The 18859-nt window shown below is 39.4% G+C and overlaps 1 protein-coding gene across 3 annotated transcripts in view; it reads left to right on the forward strand.

The window, feature by feature from the left end:
• The window catches only part of LOC135195617 (cytotoxic granule associated RNA binding protein TIA1-like), a 237059-nt gene that overhangs the window by 193393 nt on the left and 24807 nt on the right, over window positions 1-18859 (forward strand). For all 3 annotated transcript variants that reach the window (XM_064221955.1, XM_064221957.1, XM_064221956.1), the window contains exon 4: window positions 17223-17403. In XM_064221955.1, coding sequence (XP_064078025.1) covers window positions 17223-17403 — 181 coding nt within the window. The remainder of the gene's footprint in view (window positions 1-17222; window positions 17404-18859) is intronic.

Consider the following 18859-nt stretch of genomic DNA (forward strand, 5'->3'; position numbering starts at 1 on the left):
CATAGAGAATGCAGATAATAGCTCCCAAATAAGGTCGTCTCTCTCTCTCTCTCTCTCTCTCTCTCTCTCTCTCTCTCTCTCTTGATTATAAACATTAACTCGTCCCGAAGTGTTTTAGCTCGAGCCAATTCGTACGTTTGAGCTTTCTGCGATGAGCTTTGTATGATGACCTCAGAAATAGAAAGGATGTTAGGTTTTCATGTTAGTCTTTTTGTGTCTGTGTGTTTAGGTGGAGATTTTTAATGAAATGGGTGAAAGCAGATAGACGGCTTGTCGCCATGGAAGCCTTTTCGTTTGTTGTCCCTGATATCTAAAGAAAAAGGTAGCTTCCTACTATTCGCAAGAGAAAGCGTATTGCGTGGGCTGTCTACACTTAGTGTAATTTGCTATAAATGGGTACGAGATTACTATTTCTTTTGGCCATGACCTCTCCTTTCTGAGAAGTATTGAAATTGGAGATTTTTTAAAATTAAAATGAACAGCTTATTCATATTTCTCGAATAGAATTTTAAGTTACGAGTCTGTATTTGTCGAGAACACAAATCAACACCCGGTACAATGATTCGATTCATGCCCGCGTGCATAAGTAACGTCGTGGTTCGCACACGACCGCAGTGGAGACACAATTTGGTCTCCAACCGCTCGCCTTGTGGTGCTCCGTCTCTTCCCGCCATTTCCACTACCTTCGGCCGAGTGCGGGCGTAGCGCTCGCTACCTTCGTGCGCCGCTCATCATCTATGCAATAATTAGTTCTGTAGCGGGAGATTGCGTGTTTCCTCGCACTTATTCCCTTTTCGTTTTCGTGTTTGCGATTTCTTTGTGGCCGACCTTCCTCACGGGGGCCGGGGAGGTGTCTCGGCGCCGTAGTAGCATTTCATTTAACTTAGTGCGCCGTATTGATGGGTCGTCATGATTTTGTGGGTGAGAAACCTGCTTCGTTTTTTGCTCTGTCGTTGCTTCGGTACATTTATTTCTGCATCGATTTTGTGTGTGCACGTGAATATACACACACATGCATATATTATATATAATATATATTATAATTATATATATATATATTATATATATATACAATCACACACATATCTATAATGAAATGAAAATGAAGCGCGTCCACAGTGGACTTAAAGTGTGATGAAAATTAAAAAGTAGAGAGAAAAATAGTAAACTTTTTTATATAAAAAACACAAATATTTATACAGCAAAGCCATCAGCACTCGGTTCCCCCACCCCCCCTACACCATCACTGCAGACAAAGGCATGAGTCAAGCAACCTCATCCCCTATGCAAGCATATGATCGGAAGCATTAGTCGGTGAATGTTTGTGAAGAATTTTTGAAATGTCGTTCAAATTTACTGTTGATACTGATGGTTGTAATGAAGGCTTGAATGACAATACAGTCTAAATTTTCGCTAACTTGCAATTAATAATTCTCTCTCTCTCTCTCTCTCTCTCTCTCTCTCTCTCTCTCTCTCTCTCTCTCTCTCTCTCTCTCTCTCTCATACCAACACGCAGAGTAACTACCAGACCCAAAACATACGTATTTGTCGTAAACACACTCTCGGAAATAGACTCGAAGCAAACCCGAACTTCCTTCCGATGCGTGACAAATAGCCTTAAATACCTCAAGGAATTCCCACCTAATCTCGATGACAAACATTTCGCCAAATAAAGACGTATTTTTGCCATGTGTTGTAATGTAGCGCGATGCCACCGGGGGAAGTTTATGTCCTTTAGTTTTCTCGCTCTCTGGTGTTTATGATTTTATTCTTTTAGTGACGTTTCATTCCGAATGCAGTATCGACAGGCATCGTCCGTAAATGGAGAGAGAGAGAGAGAGAGAGAGAGAGAGAGAGGAACAGTTTATCAAAGTTAAAACAGCAAATAGTTTTCTCATCCTTGTTAAATACGAGATGAATACTAATATGGTGTTCAACTCAACATATCTACTGTATCTCTCTCTCTCTCTCTCTCTCTCTCTCTCTCTCTCTCTCTCACACACACACACACACACACACACCATTATTAGCATATTCATAAGCACACACAAAGTCGTGAATGACATCTTTATGTATGCAGATATTCTGGTTTTATTATGATCCAGCCATTGCCTTTGTCAACAGGCTCAGCCTAATATACTGTGGACTCCTTTGCCAGGAATGCCTGGGTTTGTTCAGAAGGAAAATAACAAATAGTGAGAGGGGGGGAGATGTTTTAATTAATGCGTCTTCTTTTCCATATGGATTAATTAGCACGCGCGCTCAAACACTAGGATACATGCATTCTTGATGTGCTGCGCAGTATGTGTGTGTGTGTGTGTATATATATATATATATATATATATATATATATATATATATATATATCTATATATATATATATACACACACACATGCACCGTGTAATACATGAATAAATTCACCTGGGAGCTATCCAAATAGAATAACAAAAAATATTAATGTTGGACTTACACAGTTAAACACACAAAAACACCACAGAAAAGGGGAGACAGGTCAAGAGAGAGAGAGAGAGAGAGAGAGAGAGGAGAGAGAGAGAGAGAGAAGAATGCAAGGCGAGGCAGGCTGGCTCTGCCCTCACATTAGTGCTGTCCTTCCATAAAACCAGACAACATTGTGGGTTGCTGTGGTATAGTGTTGAGGGGGGAGGGAAGGGTGGAGGGGGCCCTGTCCCCCTAACACACCACCCATGGGGTCCCTTTCCCCACCACCCCCCACCCGTTGCCCCCCACGTCCCCCCCCCCCCACTTGTCCCCCACCCGTGGATGATGTAGCTGGTGGTGTTGTGCCTTGTGTTGAATTTGCATTTAGAAATTAGTTAAGCCGCAATGGTAGGTGTCGTTGCAAGGCGTTACTCCCCGTTTTAAGCTTTTTATGACTTTAAATAGCTTCCATTACGAATCTTATTTTTAAATGTGCTTGGAACTGGGGTTAGGTGCAATTCTCTCTCTCTCTCTCTCTCTCGGATCTCCAATCTCTAAACTCTCTCTCTCTCTTCTGGACAATCTAAAGGAATACTCGCTTTTGAAATTATAATCTTCATTACCGCTTCACATACAGTGGCCTTGTTTTTATAATTAAGAAAACAATGCCATATTCGACTCTTTTATATGAATATGCCTGAAGCTTAGGAAATATGAACATGGTTTTGGTCTCTCTTTTTTTTTTCTTTATCTTTCCTGATCGTGAATGGAGTCCTCATTTATTTGCGGAAGATGTCAGCAGGCGCAAAGACGATGTCACACAGACCAAAAGAAATAAACTCGGCGTATATACGTGGAGGATATTATCTTCATTGTAATATAATATTTACCATGTTTAATGAAGTCTGAAACATTTGAGAAATAGGTTTAATAGCTGACTAAACAGCTGTTCATAAAGCTTCGAGTGCAAAATAAGTACAGTACTGAGCTTCGGGAAAAAAAAAAACGATCTTCATTTAACAATCGGTAAAAGTCAATTAAAATCCCGCAACGTCACATTGACAGAACTCTATTGTGAAATTATTTATCCCTTTAGTCTAGTAAATCAAGAAAGCCAACTACTGTTAGACGAAAGCTGTTGCAAACTAAATATATTATGTATTTCTCTACCGGCTCGAGAACGATCGGAATATTAATTGCTTCGAGGAAGTTGTCGAGCGCCATATACTAAGTCTCCGAGATTGATTTGTCGTTTAGATATATTTACAGCGAAGCAGTGTGGTATAAAGGATGGCGAGTTGAGTGGCTTTTAATTATTAGTGATGTGAGGAAGTCGGACGCTGCCATTTTTTTTACGAGAACCTCTCTCTCTCTCTCTCTCTCTCTCTCTCTCTCTCTCTCTCTCTCTCTCTCTCTCTGCTTCCCACGGGAGTTCTTTCTCTTACTCACTAATTTAATTTCTCTCTTTCTCTCTCTCCTTTTTCTTCCTCACCGACAGGAAATTCTTTCTTTTATCCAGTAATATTTCTCTCTCTCTCTCTCTCTCCACAGGGAGTTCTTTCTCTTATTCACTAATTTAATCTCTCTCTCTCTCTCTCTCTCTCTCTCTCTCTCTCTCTCTCTCTCTCTCCACAGGGAGTTCTTTCTCTTATTCACTAATTTAATCTCTCTCTCTCTCTCTCTCTCTCTCTCCGCTCCCCACAGGGAGTTCTTTCTCTTATTCACTAATTTAATCCTCTATTCACCTTCGTTCCAAGTCGTGATTTATTCAGCGCCCCCCTTTCATAAATTCGTCAATACGATCCCGTCTGTCTCCGTGCCGTTTAGAGGTTCGGTGTTGCTCAGTTGCTCCGAACTCTGTAAAACTGCTCCACACGCTGGAGTTGCTGTTGTTGCTCAGTTGCTTCGAATTCTGTCAAACAGCGATTGCTTCACGCGCTGTGCTCGGTTGGAAAGTCTGCAAGTCTTTGGGTTTCAGAGATTTTTATTTGTTCATTTCTGGGGCTTCCTACTATCGTGCTTTAATCACGCTAGTTTGCAAACTATATAGTAATTCTCTCTCTCTCTCTCTCTCTCTCTCTCAAGACTTCGTTTTTCATAACTTGTTCCCGAAAGTAAATTTGGTCTAATGTCGGTACAACTTTGATCGAAAAGTTGAAAGTCATTGTTTGCCTGTCTACATTTTTTCCCATTAGATATTTGCTTGGTTTTCCGTTTTATGAAATTGTGAGTCTGTTTCCATTTTAGTGTTCTGGTTCCCATTCGGGTTGCAATATCTAGTATGTGTTTCTTCGACTACTGTCTGTGTATATGTAGTGTTTTTATCATTTTATTTTCGTAAGCTAGACCTAGCTCAAGAAGGTAGGAATTTCTTGAATGAGAAAACGCGAAGTTTCCATTACGGCATCGTCAGATCTTCATGGGTGTCACCCAGAGGTTCCTCTTGTTCATTATGGGGCACGCTTCGAATGCTTTCGCGCTTTTTCGTCAAATTCTGTTGGTTCATTCTCGAGCTATTCCTCCAACCACAGTCAGTGATGTCAGCCAAAAGCTCTCCATCTAAAGGCAATTGCCCGATGAATGTCGTCTTCACTTTTAATCTAATTTATTCATTCGTTCTTAAGAACACACATACACACTCACTATGCACACACACACGTTCATACACACACGCATAGACGTGCACACACATAAACGCGCACATATGCGCGCACACACACACACACACGACTGAAATAAAAAGAAAGAGGAATTGTGCGTAGGGCTGGAGTTGACATGATTTCATGGAAGCGCTATATTGTGTAGTTAGTTCATTTCAGACTTAGTAAATTAAAGTGCAATTCTTTTTGCTCACCTTTTATCCCGGCTTGTCGTGACGAAAGTTTGTATCTGATTAACTATTTTTTATATTTATATATATATATATATATATATATATATATATATATATATATATATCTAGTAAGAAAGAATACGTATATAGTAAGATTATATACTTATAATTATCTTATAATATATAGATATATATATATGTAATATATATATAATATATATATATATATATATATTATATATATATATATATATTATATCATATATATATATATATATATAATATATATATAATATAAAACCTCTTACTAGCATAATTGTAAGCCAATAGTGAGATCGGATGATTTTCCACATTCTATTTGAGAACCGTCGCCCCCCCAAAAAAAATGAATATAAAATATTGCATCCATTAGCATCCTCTCAAGTTTATTTTATGGCTGTGATATAATGACGGTCCGCCATGCAATACAATACAGCCGTAATGTAGCGTAAATAATGTAGTGTTATAAAGGCTAAAGCCTGGGAATTATTAACAGTAGTTACACTGCAGCGTCCCGTGAGACCCTACCCAGAAATCGTGATTGTTTATGTCGTTACGAGTGGCATAAATCATCTGTCTTTTCGCGTCTTTAATGTGAATGTAGTCGCAAATATGATGTGGCTCTTCTGACGTCATTATTCGTGGATGTGTGTTCACACACACATTAACGCTGACGATGTATGCAAATGTATACGAGAGGTATCTACAGGGCCTTTCGAGGGATCATGCATTCTGATGCTCCTCTGTTAACATAATATAGTTGCGTACATATTTTCCACCAGACATGAGAGAGTGCGAGCTGAACTTCACTCGCTCTAGCTCTTTCTCTCTCTCACACACACACACACACACACACGCACACACAAAAACGCTTCCCAGTAATAACGGCGCCCGCTGGATCTCCTCTTAAGAGTGACTTTATAAAGAAATGGAAAAGAAAAAGTAAATAGTCACTTGCGGCTGTAGGTCGTAAAAGGGAGCCTTCGAGGAAGTCGGTCATTTGCAGAAGGTTTTTTTTTTTTTCCTTTTACTGTGTCATAAAGCAGACACTCTTGTGGCGTTCGGCGTGTGCTCCCCTACCCCTTTTTCTGTCCCCCTTCCCCTCCCTCCTTCCCTTCCGTCTTCTAAACCCCTCCCACTTTCACCCCTACTTCTCCTGCCTGCCGCCCCCTACCCCCTCTACCCTTGTATTTGCTATTCAGTCTCTTTACATATCTTCTTGAAGCACCTTCAAGTATTACTCTTCAATGCCAACTTTTTTCATACAGTGCCATAGTAATTTTCTTTTATATTTTTCTACTCTCGCTCTCTCTCTCGTTTTTGTTCCTGTCCTGATGGAATTTATGCGTCTGTGACCTTTGATTTGTAGACGCCAGTTCGATTAACCTATCGAAAATTTTCATAAAAACGTGGAAGTGTCTTGCTCACCTAAAGGATTCAGCGCATGCGCTTTTGTGTTCCGCTTTCCTCATTCCCCAGCTGGATTTATTTTCTTGTCTCTCATTTTTTCATTGTAAAATACTAGGTCGGGAAAACTCCTCTTGCCTTTTTGTATTACCAACGTCTATAGAATTATTCTATAGACCTTGTGAGTTACAGTCATTGCCAGTCCGATCTCCTTCGCCTCTATTAGTGTCTTAATAGAAGTGCAGACATATATAATGGGCGTTATGTTTGTCCGTCCGTCTGTCATTCAATCACGGCCAAACGGCTGGTCCGATGGGCATGAAACTTGGCAGGGTTATAGTGGGGACCCCTAAATGGTTTACAATGGGGTTTCTTTCATCCTACCTCCCCCTCTCTGAAGAGGGTCAGGGTGAAAAGGGATTCCCTGAAACCGGGCTGGTTATGCCCGTAGATTTAGATACTTTACGAATTTATCATACATATTTTCTGAATACATATGACTTATCATTTGGAAAAGAATACTATAGGGTAAACATCAATGACATAATCGTTAAATAGCACTAGTGAGTCACTTATATGAAGCAGCAGCTGAATATGCTTTCAGTAAGGATTGGTAAATTTCAAGTTATAATAATTTCATTTGATGGTTCCCTCCCTATTCTAACTCCATTGCACTGGCTCCATTGGTTTGTAATCATTGAAGTTTTTATTTATTTACTTATTTTTATTTATTTTTTGGGGGGGCTGTAGTTATATCCCTGATATCCAAAATAGTATGGCATATATAAGAAAGATTTTTACTTTCTTAATCAGCACCTCGTTGATATTTTGCATTTGATTCCGAGATTACACCCACGCGACGCAAAGATATACTTATCAATATTTATAACAAGCGTAAATATAGCTCGATTCAAGAGAAAGAACTTCGTATAAACTCCCAATCTTCGAGGAGATAATTACAGCGGAGACCGCCGCACTTCCTCGCAGAAATTTCCAAAGATTAAAGTAGCCACCTGTGTGTGCCAGCTACCCTCTGGGATGTCGTGTCTTGTACATTATATATTAAAGTAAGGTCGAGTCACGGATTAAGTCCCCCCCCCCCCCCCATGCACTTCTACCATTGTATTAGGTCGCAGCTATTAAGTTGAACCTGCAAGCATACGCTCACTGTAGTCATGATAGGCCAGACTTGCCCAAAGAGCGACCCAGGAGGGAGGGAGGCCGGGTGGGTGGGCTACGCCTTGCTTTAATTCCGCTTTGTACCATTTTCCTTTGCATTGCTTCACTCTGCTGTATTACGTACGCCGCCGCGTCTGTTTCCTGTTAGATCTGTCTTTCGTTTAGCTTCGTGCTCCTCGGGAAAGTTGATTATCGCCGCGTCCCTTGTTATTGCACTATCATATTTTGCACATTTTATCTTTTGAAGTGGGTTGTTACTGTATTGCAGCATTTTATGGTTTTTAGCGGCTCATTAATAGCAAAAGCATGAAAATCCTAGTCTGATCATCGTGGCACCACGTAGAATTAGAAACATTTCCCCGTTATGAGCTTCCACCCTCCAAAATGCGTCCCCAGTCATTGCTTATTACCCGACACCCGCCAGCCCACCTACCTACCTGCCTACTTACCTTCCTACCTACCTACCTACCTTAGCCATTTCTCCGGTCCTCAGAGACTTCGCTTATTAAATCAGGATTTCTTACCTCGTCATCACGAGACATGTTTTTATGGACCGGCCATATTGATTCCTTGCTTTGACTCGCACGCGCTCGAGCCGTTGTCATTGACGTGGAAACATTTTATCTGTAAGCTGTCTAGTTATCAGTCAGCTTCGCGTGCGTTACATTTTAAGACTTTGAACTGTAAAGCCACTGCCAATTTGGTTGGTTCCTGGAGCATAAAGATTTGGCACACGACGGGCAGGTATTCATCAAGTCGTAGGAAATGGATTTTCGTACTTAGCGAGCTTTGCTGCCATGATGTCGAGTCGATTTCAGCCCGGCGGTTTCTGTCGGTTGTATAGTAGGCATCGATTCGTTCTGATTTATTGGTAAAATTCTGTCAGTCTCGAGGGTATGCATTATTATGTGACATATTTATATGCTCTCTAAATATTAATTATTTCACATAGTTTAGAAGAGTACGAGTTGCTGAGAAAAGTTCTGGCAAATCTTGTCTTGCAGATTCTGAAAGCATGATTTCACTCTTGTGCAGTTGAACGGCTGAATTAATATTTATACAAAATGAGCAGAAGGTAATAAACTTTTTATGTATCTTTGTGAAGTTGTCAACCAAGAATAGTTCTGGCAAGTCTTGTCTTGCAGATTCAGAAAGTATGATTTCACTCTCGCGCAGTTGAACGGTTGAATTAATATTTATACAAAATAAACCGAAAGTAACAAACTTTTAATATATCTTTCTCATTTTGTAAACCAAAAAATGTCATGCTGGAACTGACCTCAAGAAGTTGCATGGCACTTAATCCGTTGATGGACAAACTATAGAGCGAAACTTTCGGTAGATCACTGCCATTCGTGCGAATAGAGCATGGCCTTTTGATGTCCCTTGTTCATGCATTCGTTCAGTTTCTGGGAGAAACCATGAAATAAACTTCATTAATGACAGCAGGCGCTGTGCTTACGATTTGTAAAGAGTATTGCCGGTGCTGCCATCTGTTGAGTCCCCAACAAGAAAATGCCTTGTGTGTTGTTTAGCAGTGTCGGTACCTGAACACATCGGCTTGAAGGTTCCCGTGGGAATCCGGATCCATTTCTCATGTATGAAACTGGATGTAGGGTGAGATCTATGGCGGATACACTCCATACAAGGGCGTGTTGCCACCTGTATGTAGCTTCGTGCATTCCTGTGCTGTTTTGCTTGTGTCGCCTTCTCCTCTTCTTGCCTTTCCACCGAGAAGTTTTGTGTCGCTTTGTTCAATTTATTTCCTTTTCTTTTAGAGGACTTTTTTTTTCTTCGTGTATCCGTATAGGAACTGATCAAAGTTGTGATTGTCTAATTCTTCGCTCTGTGGGCTGATAGCTAAACATTATGGAATCGGCGTCCAGCGTTCTGGCAATTGATTAAACCAATACGATTGTTTGGAGATGGTCATTCCTCGTATATGAGAGAGAGAGAGAGAGAGAGAGAGAGAATTTTCGTATACAATCTACGAATTAGTGTGTGCCAAATAGGAAGAAAAGATGAATGAATATAAGGAACAGTGAGGAGATTGGAAAATAAATAATCGATATTTACAAATATCAACGAGCATTTGTATATCAAAATTAATCATAGAGTCGCAGAGACACCCACCTGCTATACCGAGGCATAGACGAAAAGTACTTTTGGTCAGCGTGAGCTATATTTTGCGAAAAGGTCCCCCGCCTTCCGTCAAGTGTCTAATTACAAGGCATTACATGCTCATGTGTTTCAATCTCCGGTGTTGTGGCGGTCTATACAGATTAGTCTGCGGTATTAGGTCTCCCCCATCCCCTTCCAAACTTCAGAATTAACGAGGGCGGGGGTGAGGGGGGGGGGGCGAGGGCAGGGCTTACTGTGATCGTCTCCCAAATGCACCTGTTTGATTTCATGTTCACCTCAAAAGTGACTCGATCTGTAATTATCGCTAAAAGTTATCATAATGATGATGATAACGATGATGCAACAATTCCAAAATGGAAAAGATAAAAAAATATCAATAAATATAAATGCTACAAGACGTTGCAGTTGGAAATGCACTAGGCTAGAAATGCACCTACAGAAGTTTCGGTGGCTTCACTTTTGTAACTTGCTGCTAAAGGCATTAGTTCCGCCTTCAGGAGGATTAGATAGGTCATGGTAAATCTCGGTCTTAGTTGGTCTTGCCAAATACCTCAGTGTTGATGGTCCTTGGTTTGAACGATAACTGCTATTCGATCTTGCTGAACCAGATTCCGAGCATACTTGAGCAGAAGTCTTGATGAAGCCATTCAGATTGTTTACCGTTTGCGCGCATTTTTCATTACTTTTGAAAATATGTTTTGTTAAAACGGCAAGATTTAGAAAACGGAAGGCTGCCGTGCTAAGTTTCGCATCAAATCTTATGAAAATAGCTTCCGCAATGTATCGAAATCATTTTAAATGTTCCAGATAAATGGCCTTCGTTTAATTTTTGCTTCTCTGCCTATTGCCATAAATAATTTCACATTCGAGCTTATGAAATTAGCTTCCGTCTATATTGCAAATTTTCAAATGTCCCCAATATATGGTCTTCGTATATTCAAGTTTCGGTTCGTTGCTGTGACTGGAATACGAATTGATAAAAGTTGCACGAAAGTTGGCTTTCGAGGCACTGGGAAAATTTTGCAATTAAGAGTGTCTAATTCCATCTGGACTAAAAACAAATCATGGACTCAAAACAGAAATTCAGTTTCCAGTAACTTCTTTTTATCCCAGATCGCTATTGTATTTTCGGAACTATTATTCCGAGCACCGACTGATGACCTACATCTGTGAGGAGTAAGACTTCAAAAACAATAATTGGATTCCCGCAACGTTACGGTTTCAAGACGAACTTCATAAGCGGACCTGTACGGACAACTGCGGAACTAGTTGCGTCTTTGTTCTTTAGTCTAGTCAGGAAACCCATTGTTTTACAATCACCAAAAAATATAGTTCCTTGTGTTTGTTTTGAAGCCCATGGAAATGCGAAACCTTGAACATTTCGAATTGTTCCACCGAGAATATATTGAGAGAAAATTGTCCATAAGTTCATAAGAAACCCAAAGCGAACTGTATTTGTATAGCGAGTTTAGCTCAAAGTGGAAGTTGATAGAATTTACACAAATATCCTCCCACAAGTCTGCTGTATTAAATTGCTTGGAATAGCTTTAGACTTGGTATCCATGACGAAACTGTGCGTGTTGCCTCAGTCTCACTCACGTCATCTTAAAGGCTTCATTATATTGTGTGCCTATTGACACCGAGAAACTCTCTCTCTCTCCCTCTCTCTCTCTCTCTCTCTCTCTCTCTGATGATCCGCACACACACCACGAGACACGAATTACGCATGATATCAGCGTCAATGGCCGTTCGTAGCTAGAACTGCCACAAGGTAGACACCATAAGGTGCCTCCTTCGTCATCATAGCCGGCCGTCTGAAGGATGGCGCGAAGAGAAGGGGAAGCGGGGTGGGGTTGCTTGGTCGGGGATGTGGGATAGATTTGTGGGTGGGGAAGGAGGGGGAGGCTCTCGCCATCCGTAATCATTTGTTTGTCCGTCGTTGACGTTTCCCATTATCAGGATAAGGGGGAACTCCATTGCGACGGAGAAGACGATCTAGGGACCTCTCGGTTTCCGTGGGACACAAAAGAATGGATAAGTAAGCAGATGAAGGAAGGAAAAGAAATAGACAAACGCCGAAATGAAAGGGGCCGGATGAAATGGAAGAGAAGAAGAAGGTAGTAGACCTGCATTTATATGAAAAGGTTGTACTTTTCCTACCCTACATGTTCCTCCTCATTTTTTTTTTCTACTAAATATTCTTGACATCTTTTCCTCCATCTCCATTTCCTCTCGCCTCCCCACCTTTTGTCCCTCATTTCTTGACGTTATTAGTTTCCATTTCCTTAGCCTAATGACTGCGTCCAACCACGCCTCTGCGCGTCAAACCAACAAGTAGGCGGAATTTTGTCCCTTTTTTTTTTCCTACGTACTCGTACCTTCTTAACTTATCATATGCAGTAGCTTTAGAACCCATTTTTAAACAAGAGTTTAAGAAGCGGCATTCTCCTTCCTCATTTGTGGCTTATAGTCATTTTAATGGAAGCGCCATTATTATACTCTGCGTTTCGCTGAAAGCAGCCCCCATTTGCATCCACCTCAAAAATATCCGAGCGTGGTGTATACACGAGCAGGTACTGAGTGTTAATATTTATAACTTGCTTTTGCGCTGATTTTGTCGCTGGCAGCGTCATGCATGCTCGTAAATGAATACGGTTATCGACTGAATAATTATGCTTATCACAACTGCTGACGTTTTAACTTGTGTGAACTGATATTTTTTATTCTTTTTCAAAAGTCGAATAACAATTGTGTAAACTGTAAAAACCTCGTTATTGCACATAACCAGATAGAACTTTCTTCGGTATTCAACTTGGCGTTTAGCAGGCATTCCACATAGTACATTTAATGTAATTCCGTCATCGTCCAAAAACGCTTACTAGTGTATTGATAATGTATATTCGATTGCCTTCATGATGGACATTATGGTACATAACGTAATTCAGTGACTGTATAGTTATCAGATTGCACCTGGCTCCATTCTTAATTGCATGGAGAATATGAAAGATTGTGGAAAACTGTTGTATTTCCAATGAAAAGGGCTGTCATCAAGTGCAATACGTTGACAGCAGCCATGAGTTGATACCCACAAAAATCTCTGTAGTTTTTCATTAGTGAAGAAATAGACTGTTTTGATTCTTAAATACCGAGACCATAGTAAATGTTCGGTATTAGTAGCGATACTGTAGTAAGCTCTATACATTATTTAGGTATATGATTGATTTATGCAGTGATAAATCCCCTGTATGGAAAAGGGCAAAAACCTAAGAACTTTCATAAATTTATGTCTGTTTTTGATCTACCGTCCAATTGAAAGACAAAGAGAGGAACTTTCAATCAATAGTTGAAGTGGCACCGAGGTAACCTGCAGATGTATTTTCATATTCATTCAATTTAATCTGTAGTACAAGAAGTAAGAGGTAGATCTGGCAGATGCAAATTGTCAACGTCATAATCTGTCGTGAAATTTGACTCCTGTCTTCATGGTTGATCGAATGACTGATTTGCTTGTATCATGTTGATGGTGAAAGCATGAGGGTTGATGAGTGAGCAGATACGCAAATTTATCATGAGGATATATTCATAGCCTTCAACAAACACCAAAGCCTTCAACCTCTGTATCCTTCGGGTGTTTTAGTACTAGTCGTAAAAAGAATTCAATATATTTCAGGTGTGTGATGTCATGTACATGTAAGATACACATTCCACATTATTGTTAAGAGCGATTATTTTATTGTTGAATTACATCAATATGCACTTTATTCTGTATTGATTTCACTTATTACACTCTTGACTTAATATTTGTATCTTGAAAGAAAAATGCCTTTGCAAATTTTCATATTCATAACATAAAGAATCCATTTGCTTTATTGTTAACAATCATTTTGTTTCAAGATATAAGGTTTAGATATACAATTTATTTTTGCTGAAAATAGAATAAAAAAACAAAGAGTAATGTTGTAGCTACTTGTTAATTGCCGCTGCCGTTGATGCTTCTGCTGTTGTTTGTTGTGATTGATGCCACAAGGAATATTTTCAAAGATTGGGTCCTACAATTGAAGACCTTCTGACTCTTTCAGCGACGTTTGGAGGGATATCCGTGTGAATGTTATGTAAGTCTGTTTTTTATTTCACTTTTTTTTACATTATTATTTTCTCTCCTAATTATACCTTTTACCGAGTCTTCCTTTCTCTTTTTTGTGCTTGCTTTTTATTTTTCTACCCTTCACTGGTTCCTTACGTTGTCCTTGATGACCTAGCTTATCCCCCGTGGAAGTATTTCAGAGGAAAAAAGTGCCCCCTCCACCAGCCACCCCCATTTTCCCTATTTTTGACCCCACGTCCACGATTCCCCTTTTTTCATCCATACCCCAAAAAGGTCCAGACGTTTTGTTGTTGTTTTTCAATTTTTTTTTTCTTTTTTTTTAACCAGCGTATGGACCCATTTCGACTTACAACATTCCATTCGATATATACACACAATCCGGATTATTTATAGTTGCATGGATTTCAACTAATCTTATATATATATAAATACACAAAATATATATATAAAATATTATATATTTATATATATACATTTGAGAGACGGGTGCTGACGAGACCAAACATCAAAAGCCGCATATGCAATGCTTGCATATAAATAAAATTTGTTTTAGCATGCGGATATAATAACGTCTTCAGATCTTATATACTTTTTTTCAACATCCGGTTACCTCACTCTCCTTTTTTTATGTGCAGAGATTTTATGATTTTTCTCATTTATTTATATACATATATTATTGTGGTAAGCAGTAACCGTAGGCCTCGCTCCTTCCAAAAAAAAGAAAAAAAAATTAACCTTTGTTGGCATTATTTCTTTTGAATGTAAGACCACATGTTAAAATATCTTTTATTGAGTCATATATATATCTGCATAATGTAAAATCCAAAGCATGTCATCCCCTTTTCTTATCCCCATTTCATCTAAAGAAAATGAAGATATTAAATGCAAAGATAAACATCTTAATGAAATGTTAAAAAGTGATGACTGGTGATGATGATGATGATGATGATGATAACGGTAATAAACATAACACTCAAAATAAACTCGAAAGATTATATCCCTCCCTCTTGCAACTCTAGTCCCAGCAGATTTAGTTATATTTATGCTGTATCAAATGAGTACATTTCAACCCTGGAGGTGTTGTAAATTATTGTGTTGAACGTTCATTCATTTTTTCGACTCATTTTTTTTAATTACGATGATGGTGATGCCTAATTATGAAATCGTTCCAGAAGACAAAAAACACTTTTCTTACACTCGCTTAGGACTAAATAACTGAATCGAAAAATCAGCCTTTTAAAAACTCTTTTTACATGTTACAAGTACTACGTCGCTCACTTTTTCTCCTTTGCTTCAATTCTTGTCCCCAACCTGATTCCTGTTCCTCTCCTTTCCTCTCCTCTCCTCTCCTCTCCTCTCTCTTCTCTCTTCTCTACTCTTCGTTTCTCCTCTCTTCTCTCCTTAGAAAAACAGAAAGAAGAAAGTCTTACTCTTCTCGAGTCGAAGTCTCTCATCCTCTCTCACTTCCGAATCGAAGCCTCTCTCGTCTCGTTTCGTTTCGTCTCGTCTCGTCTCGTCTCTTCTGTGCCTTGGTTGTCATTTTCATGTGCGTGAGAAAGAAAGAGGAAACTTCAGGAAACGTTCTTACCTTCTGATCCTGTTTCTTGTTCCCCCCCCCTCGCCTTTTCCCTCCTCTTGTTTTTTCTATCCTTTTCTTGATTTTTCCCCTTCCCGATGACCTGTAATATCTCCTTGGGCAAGAGATAGAGATGTGCATCATGATCTCTTGGCGGTTTCTTGTATTGTGGCCTCAGCGGTCGTCTCTCCCCCCTCGTGGAATTGAGGTTGTGAAATGTACAGGGTCAGAATGTTTTTTTTAGGTCTAAGTCAGTTTTATCTGTTTTTTGACTGCTTTTGCTGTTTATGAAAATTTTGCAGCGGGAAGGACAGCTGTTGTGAATTAAAACTCTTACTTACTAGAACGCAGAACACTTATGAAAAGAATGTAGGCGTGAGTGTTTGAATGAGAAAAAAAAAGTAAAGGCAGATGGCGAAGATGAGATTGGCATTAAGAGTAGAAAAGCGTGATGTTGGTGAGACGGGAGGAATGAAGAATCCCGTGAAACAGCCATTGAGTGGCTGGGAGTGATATTACCTGCGGAGATGAGGTGATCCTGAATGCAGCAGGTGTGTGCCTGTAGCCATCGTCCTCCCGGCGCGGGAAAGGCTTTACGATCGCAGGGGCCTGGCGTTTGGAGGCTGGTTGTGCTCGCGAGATGGCTTCTCGGCCTTGATGAGAAACCTCGTATGGCCGTACTTACTAGGATATGGGCGTGACTGATACGGTGTACGTGCGTGGGTTGTTTGTTCTTATTTGCGTTTGTGTATGTGTTAGTGTGTGATTTTGTGTGTGTGTGTGTGTTGCTTTCCACGGGCCATTTTTAGAAGGTCTCTTTTGTTTATCCATATGGTCATTTAGCAGTGATCTTGAAGCCTATCGAAATTTTTGTGTCGATATGATTTTCTTGGGAACTGACAGATGGCCGGCTCGGTCCGTCTTATATATGATTTGACAGTTACCATACATGGTTTGTTTTATCTGCTTTTTTCGTTTGTAACCTGACCAAAGCTGATGTTCGCCACCTTTGTGTGCGTGAATTTCCACCGGAATGTGTAGATTCGAAGGAGGATAAGTTTTCAGTCGATTTTCGGCCGAGAGTTGGCCATGTCATTGAGCTCGCTGCTCGTTGCAGTCAAAGTAGGGCAAATGATTACAAATCATTCGATATTTTCCCAATGTATTCATGGACTTGGATAACACGAAGATTTTGAGAGCAAATTTGAAGTAGCTATAACATCAGAGTTCACGAAAGAAGATTTAAGCTGGCATAAATTTTTTTATCATTTCCAAGAGTTGCATCAGTATTTTCTCTTTGTCTTCTTCCATCCTCTTGATAACAGTTTATGATATTCACGTTTCATTTTCTATAGAACATCCATAACACATTAAGACAATTGTTGACAATATTGTGTGTTGTGAACCTATCTTTTTATTTCATTTTTCTCAAATCACCCAAAGCAAGTGGGAAAGCAGAGTATACTCATTTTCGTTTCACTTCTCCCTTCGCCTTTGCAGCCAACCAGAAACCCCTGACATTCGACGACGTCTACAACCAGTCGTCACCTACAAACTGCACCGTCTACTGCGGGGGCATCACCAACGGCCTTTCGGAGGAGCTCATGCAGAAAACTTTCGCGCCTTACGGACAGATCCACGAGATCCGGGTCTTCAAAGATAAAGGCTATGCATTCGTAAGGTAAGTCGCCTTCGTGTCGTTGATTCTCTCCCAATGCCTGCTTACGTCATACAGTATATCCCCATAGTCGAGTCAGGGTCTAGACTCTAGAGCGTTGAGTCTAGTGTTCGTTCTGTGGCTAGGACGGAATTTGGGTCAGTGAAGTCTTTGCAGAATTAGCTAAGTGATATTATAGCTCATTGAGTTACTTCATTATCCTCATAGTCTGTAGGACTCTGTAAGATTTAAACTTGAATTGGAGTCTTAGCATATTTCTCGTTATTTATTTATTCAGAATTTTTCTAGGGTTCGACACTCATCTTATTGTAGGACTCAGTCAGATTTCAACTTGAATTGGAGCCTTAGCGTATAAAAATTATTTATTTGTTTGTTTTATTATTTTTTACGATTCTACGCTCATTTTGTTGTAGGGCTTTGTAAGATTTAAACTTGAATTGGAGTCTTAGCATATTTATTTATTATATTTAATTATTTATTTTAAATTTTCGACACACTTCTGGTTGTTCCTTGCTGCAGAGATTTCTAGAATCTACCCAGTTAATGACAAAGAATTTTAATTGTGCACATCTTTAATTCATTTCCATTCTAATATTTAACTCAAGCCTATTCATGTATTAAAGTTCTTATCCACAATTTTAGCCTACGAACTCTAATATTTCCATTTTTTCATCGTCTCTGGCATGATATTCGTGTTATGTTTCTCATTCTTCAACTCCTTTTTTTAAAGTCTGAAATTCAGTATCTTACCCGTTCACCTAGTCTGAAGTTCGCTTATCTTGTGACTTATTAGACAACGGCCCATTTTTACCTACTTTAAAATTATTATTATTATTATTATTATTATTATTATTATTATTATTATTATTATTATTATTATTATTATTATTATTATTATTATTACGATAAGGAAGTCTTAAAAGCCGTAACTGGAAGAGCAAAAGAACAAACATATCAGGGTAGAATTTAATCAAGCAACAAATAAAAGTTTAAATAAAAAATTTTAAACTTGAAGGTGAAGGCACATGTTGCTTTTCAGTAGTGGTTTTGTAGCATTTCTTGAACTCTTTAAAACCTGTTCAGGTATTCAACTTGCCATAGCAATAATCATTTTGTCATCATGAAATTGAAGTTGGTTGCAGTAAGTGTCGTGTAGGTCACTATGCTTGGAATAAAAGATTTCATTTATAGAGAGGTTTCAGAGTGCCTATATATTCTGTGTCATTCTTTGGTAGAGAATACTTTCAGGGAGGCTTGCCAGATATGTCCAGCAACCTACTCAGAAATTTATTCCTCCGGTATTCCCAGATTCTACCAAGAAACTATTGAATGATTTCGAGATGCTCTCGAAATGTCACATAGCATTTTCGTTAGAAGTCGCCCAGAGCAGACGACTGGGGTTTTAATGGTTAGACTAGAGCTTTGTGACATAAAGTAGAGATTTCTCCCCTCCCTCCAT

The sequence above is a fragment of the Macrobrachium nipponense genome, chromosome 16, assembly GCF_015104395.2.
Source record: "Macrobrachium nipponense isolate FS-2020 chromosome 16, ASM1510439v2, whole genome shotgun sequence".
Taxonomy (NCBI): Eukaryota; Metazoa; Arthropoda; class Malacostraca; order Decapoda; family Palaemonidae; genus Macrobrachium; species Macrobrachium nipponense.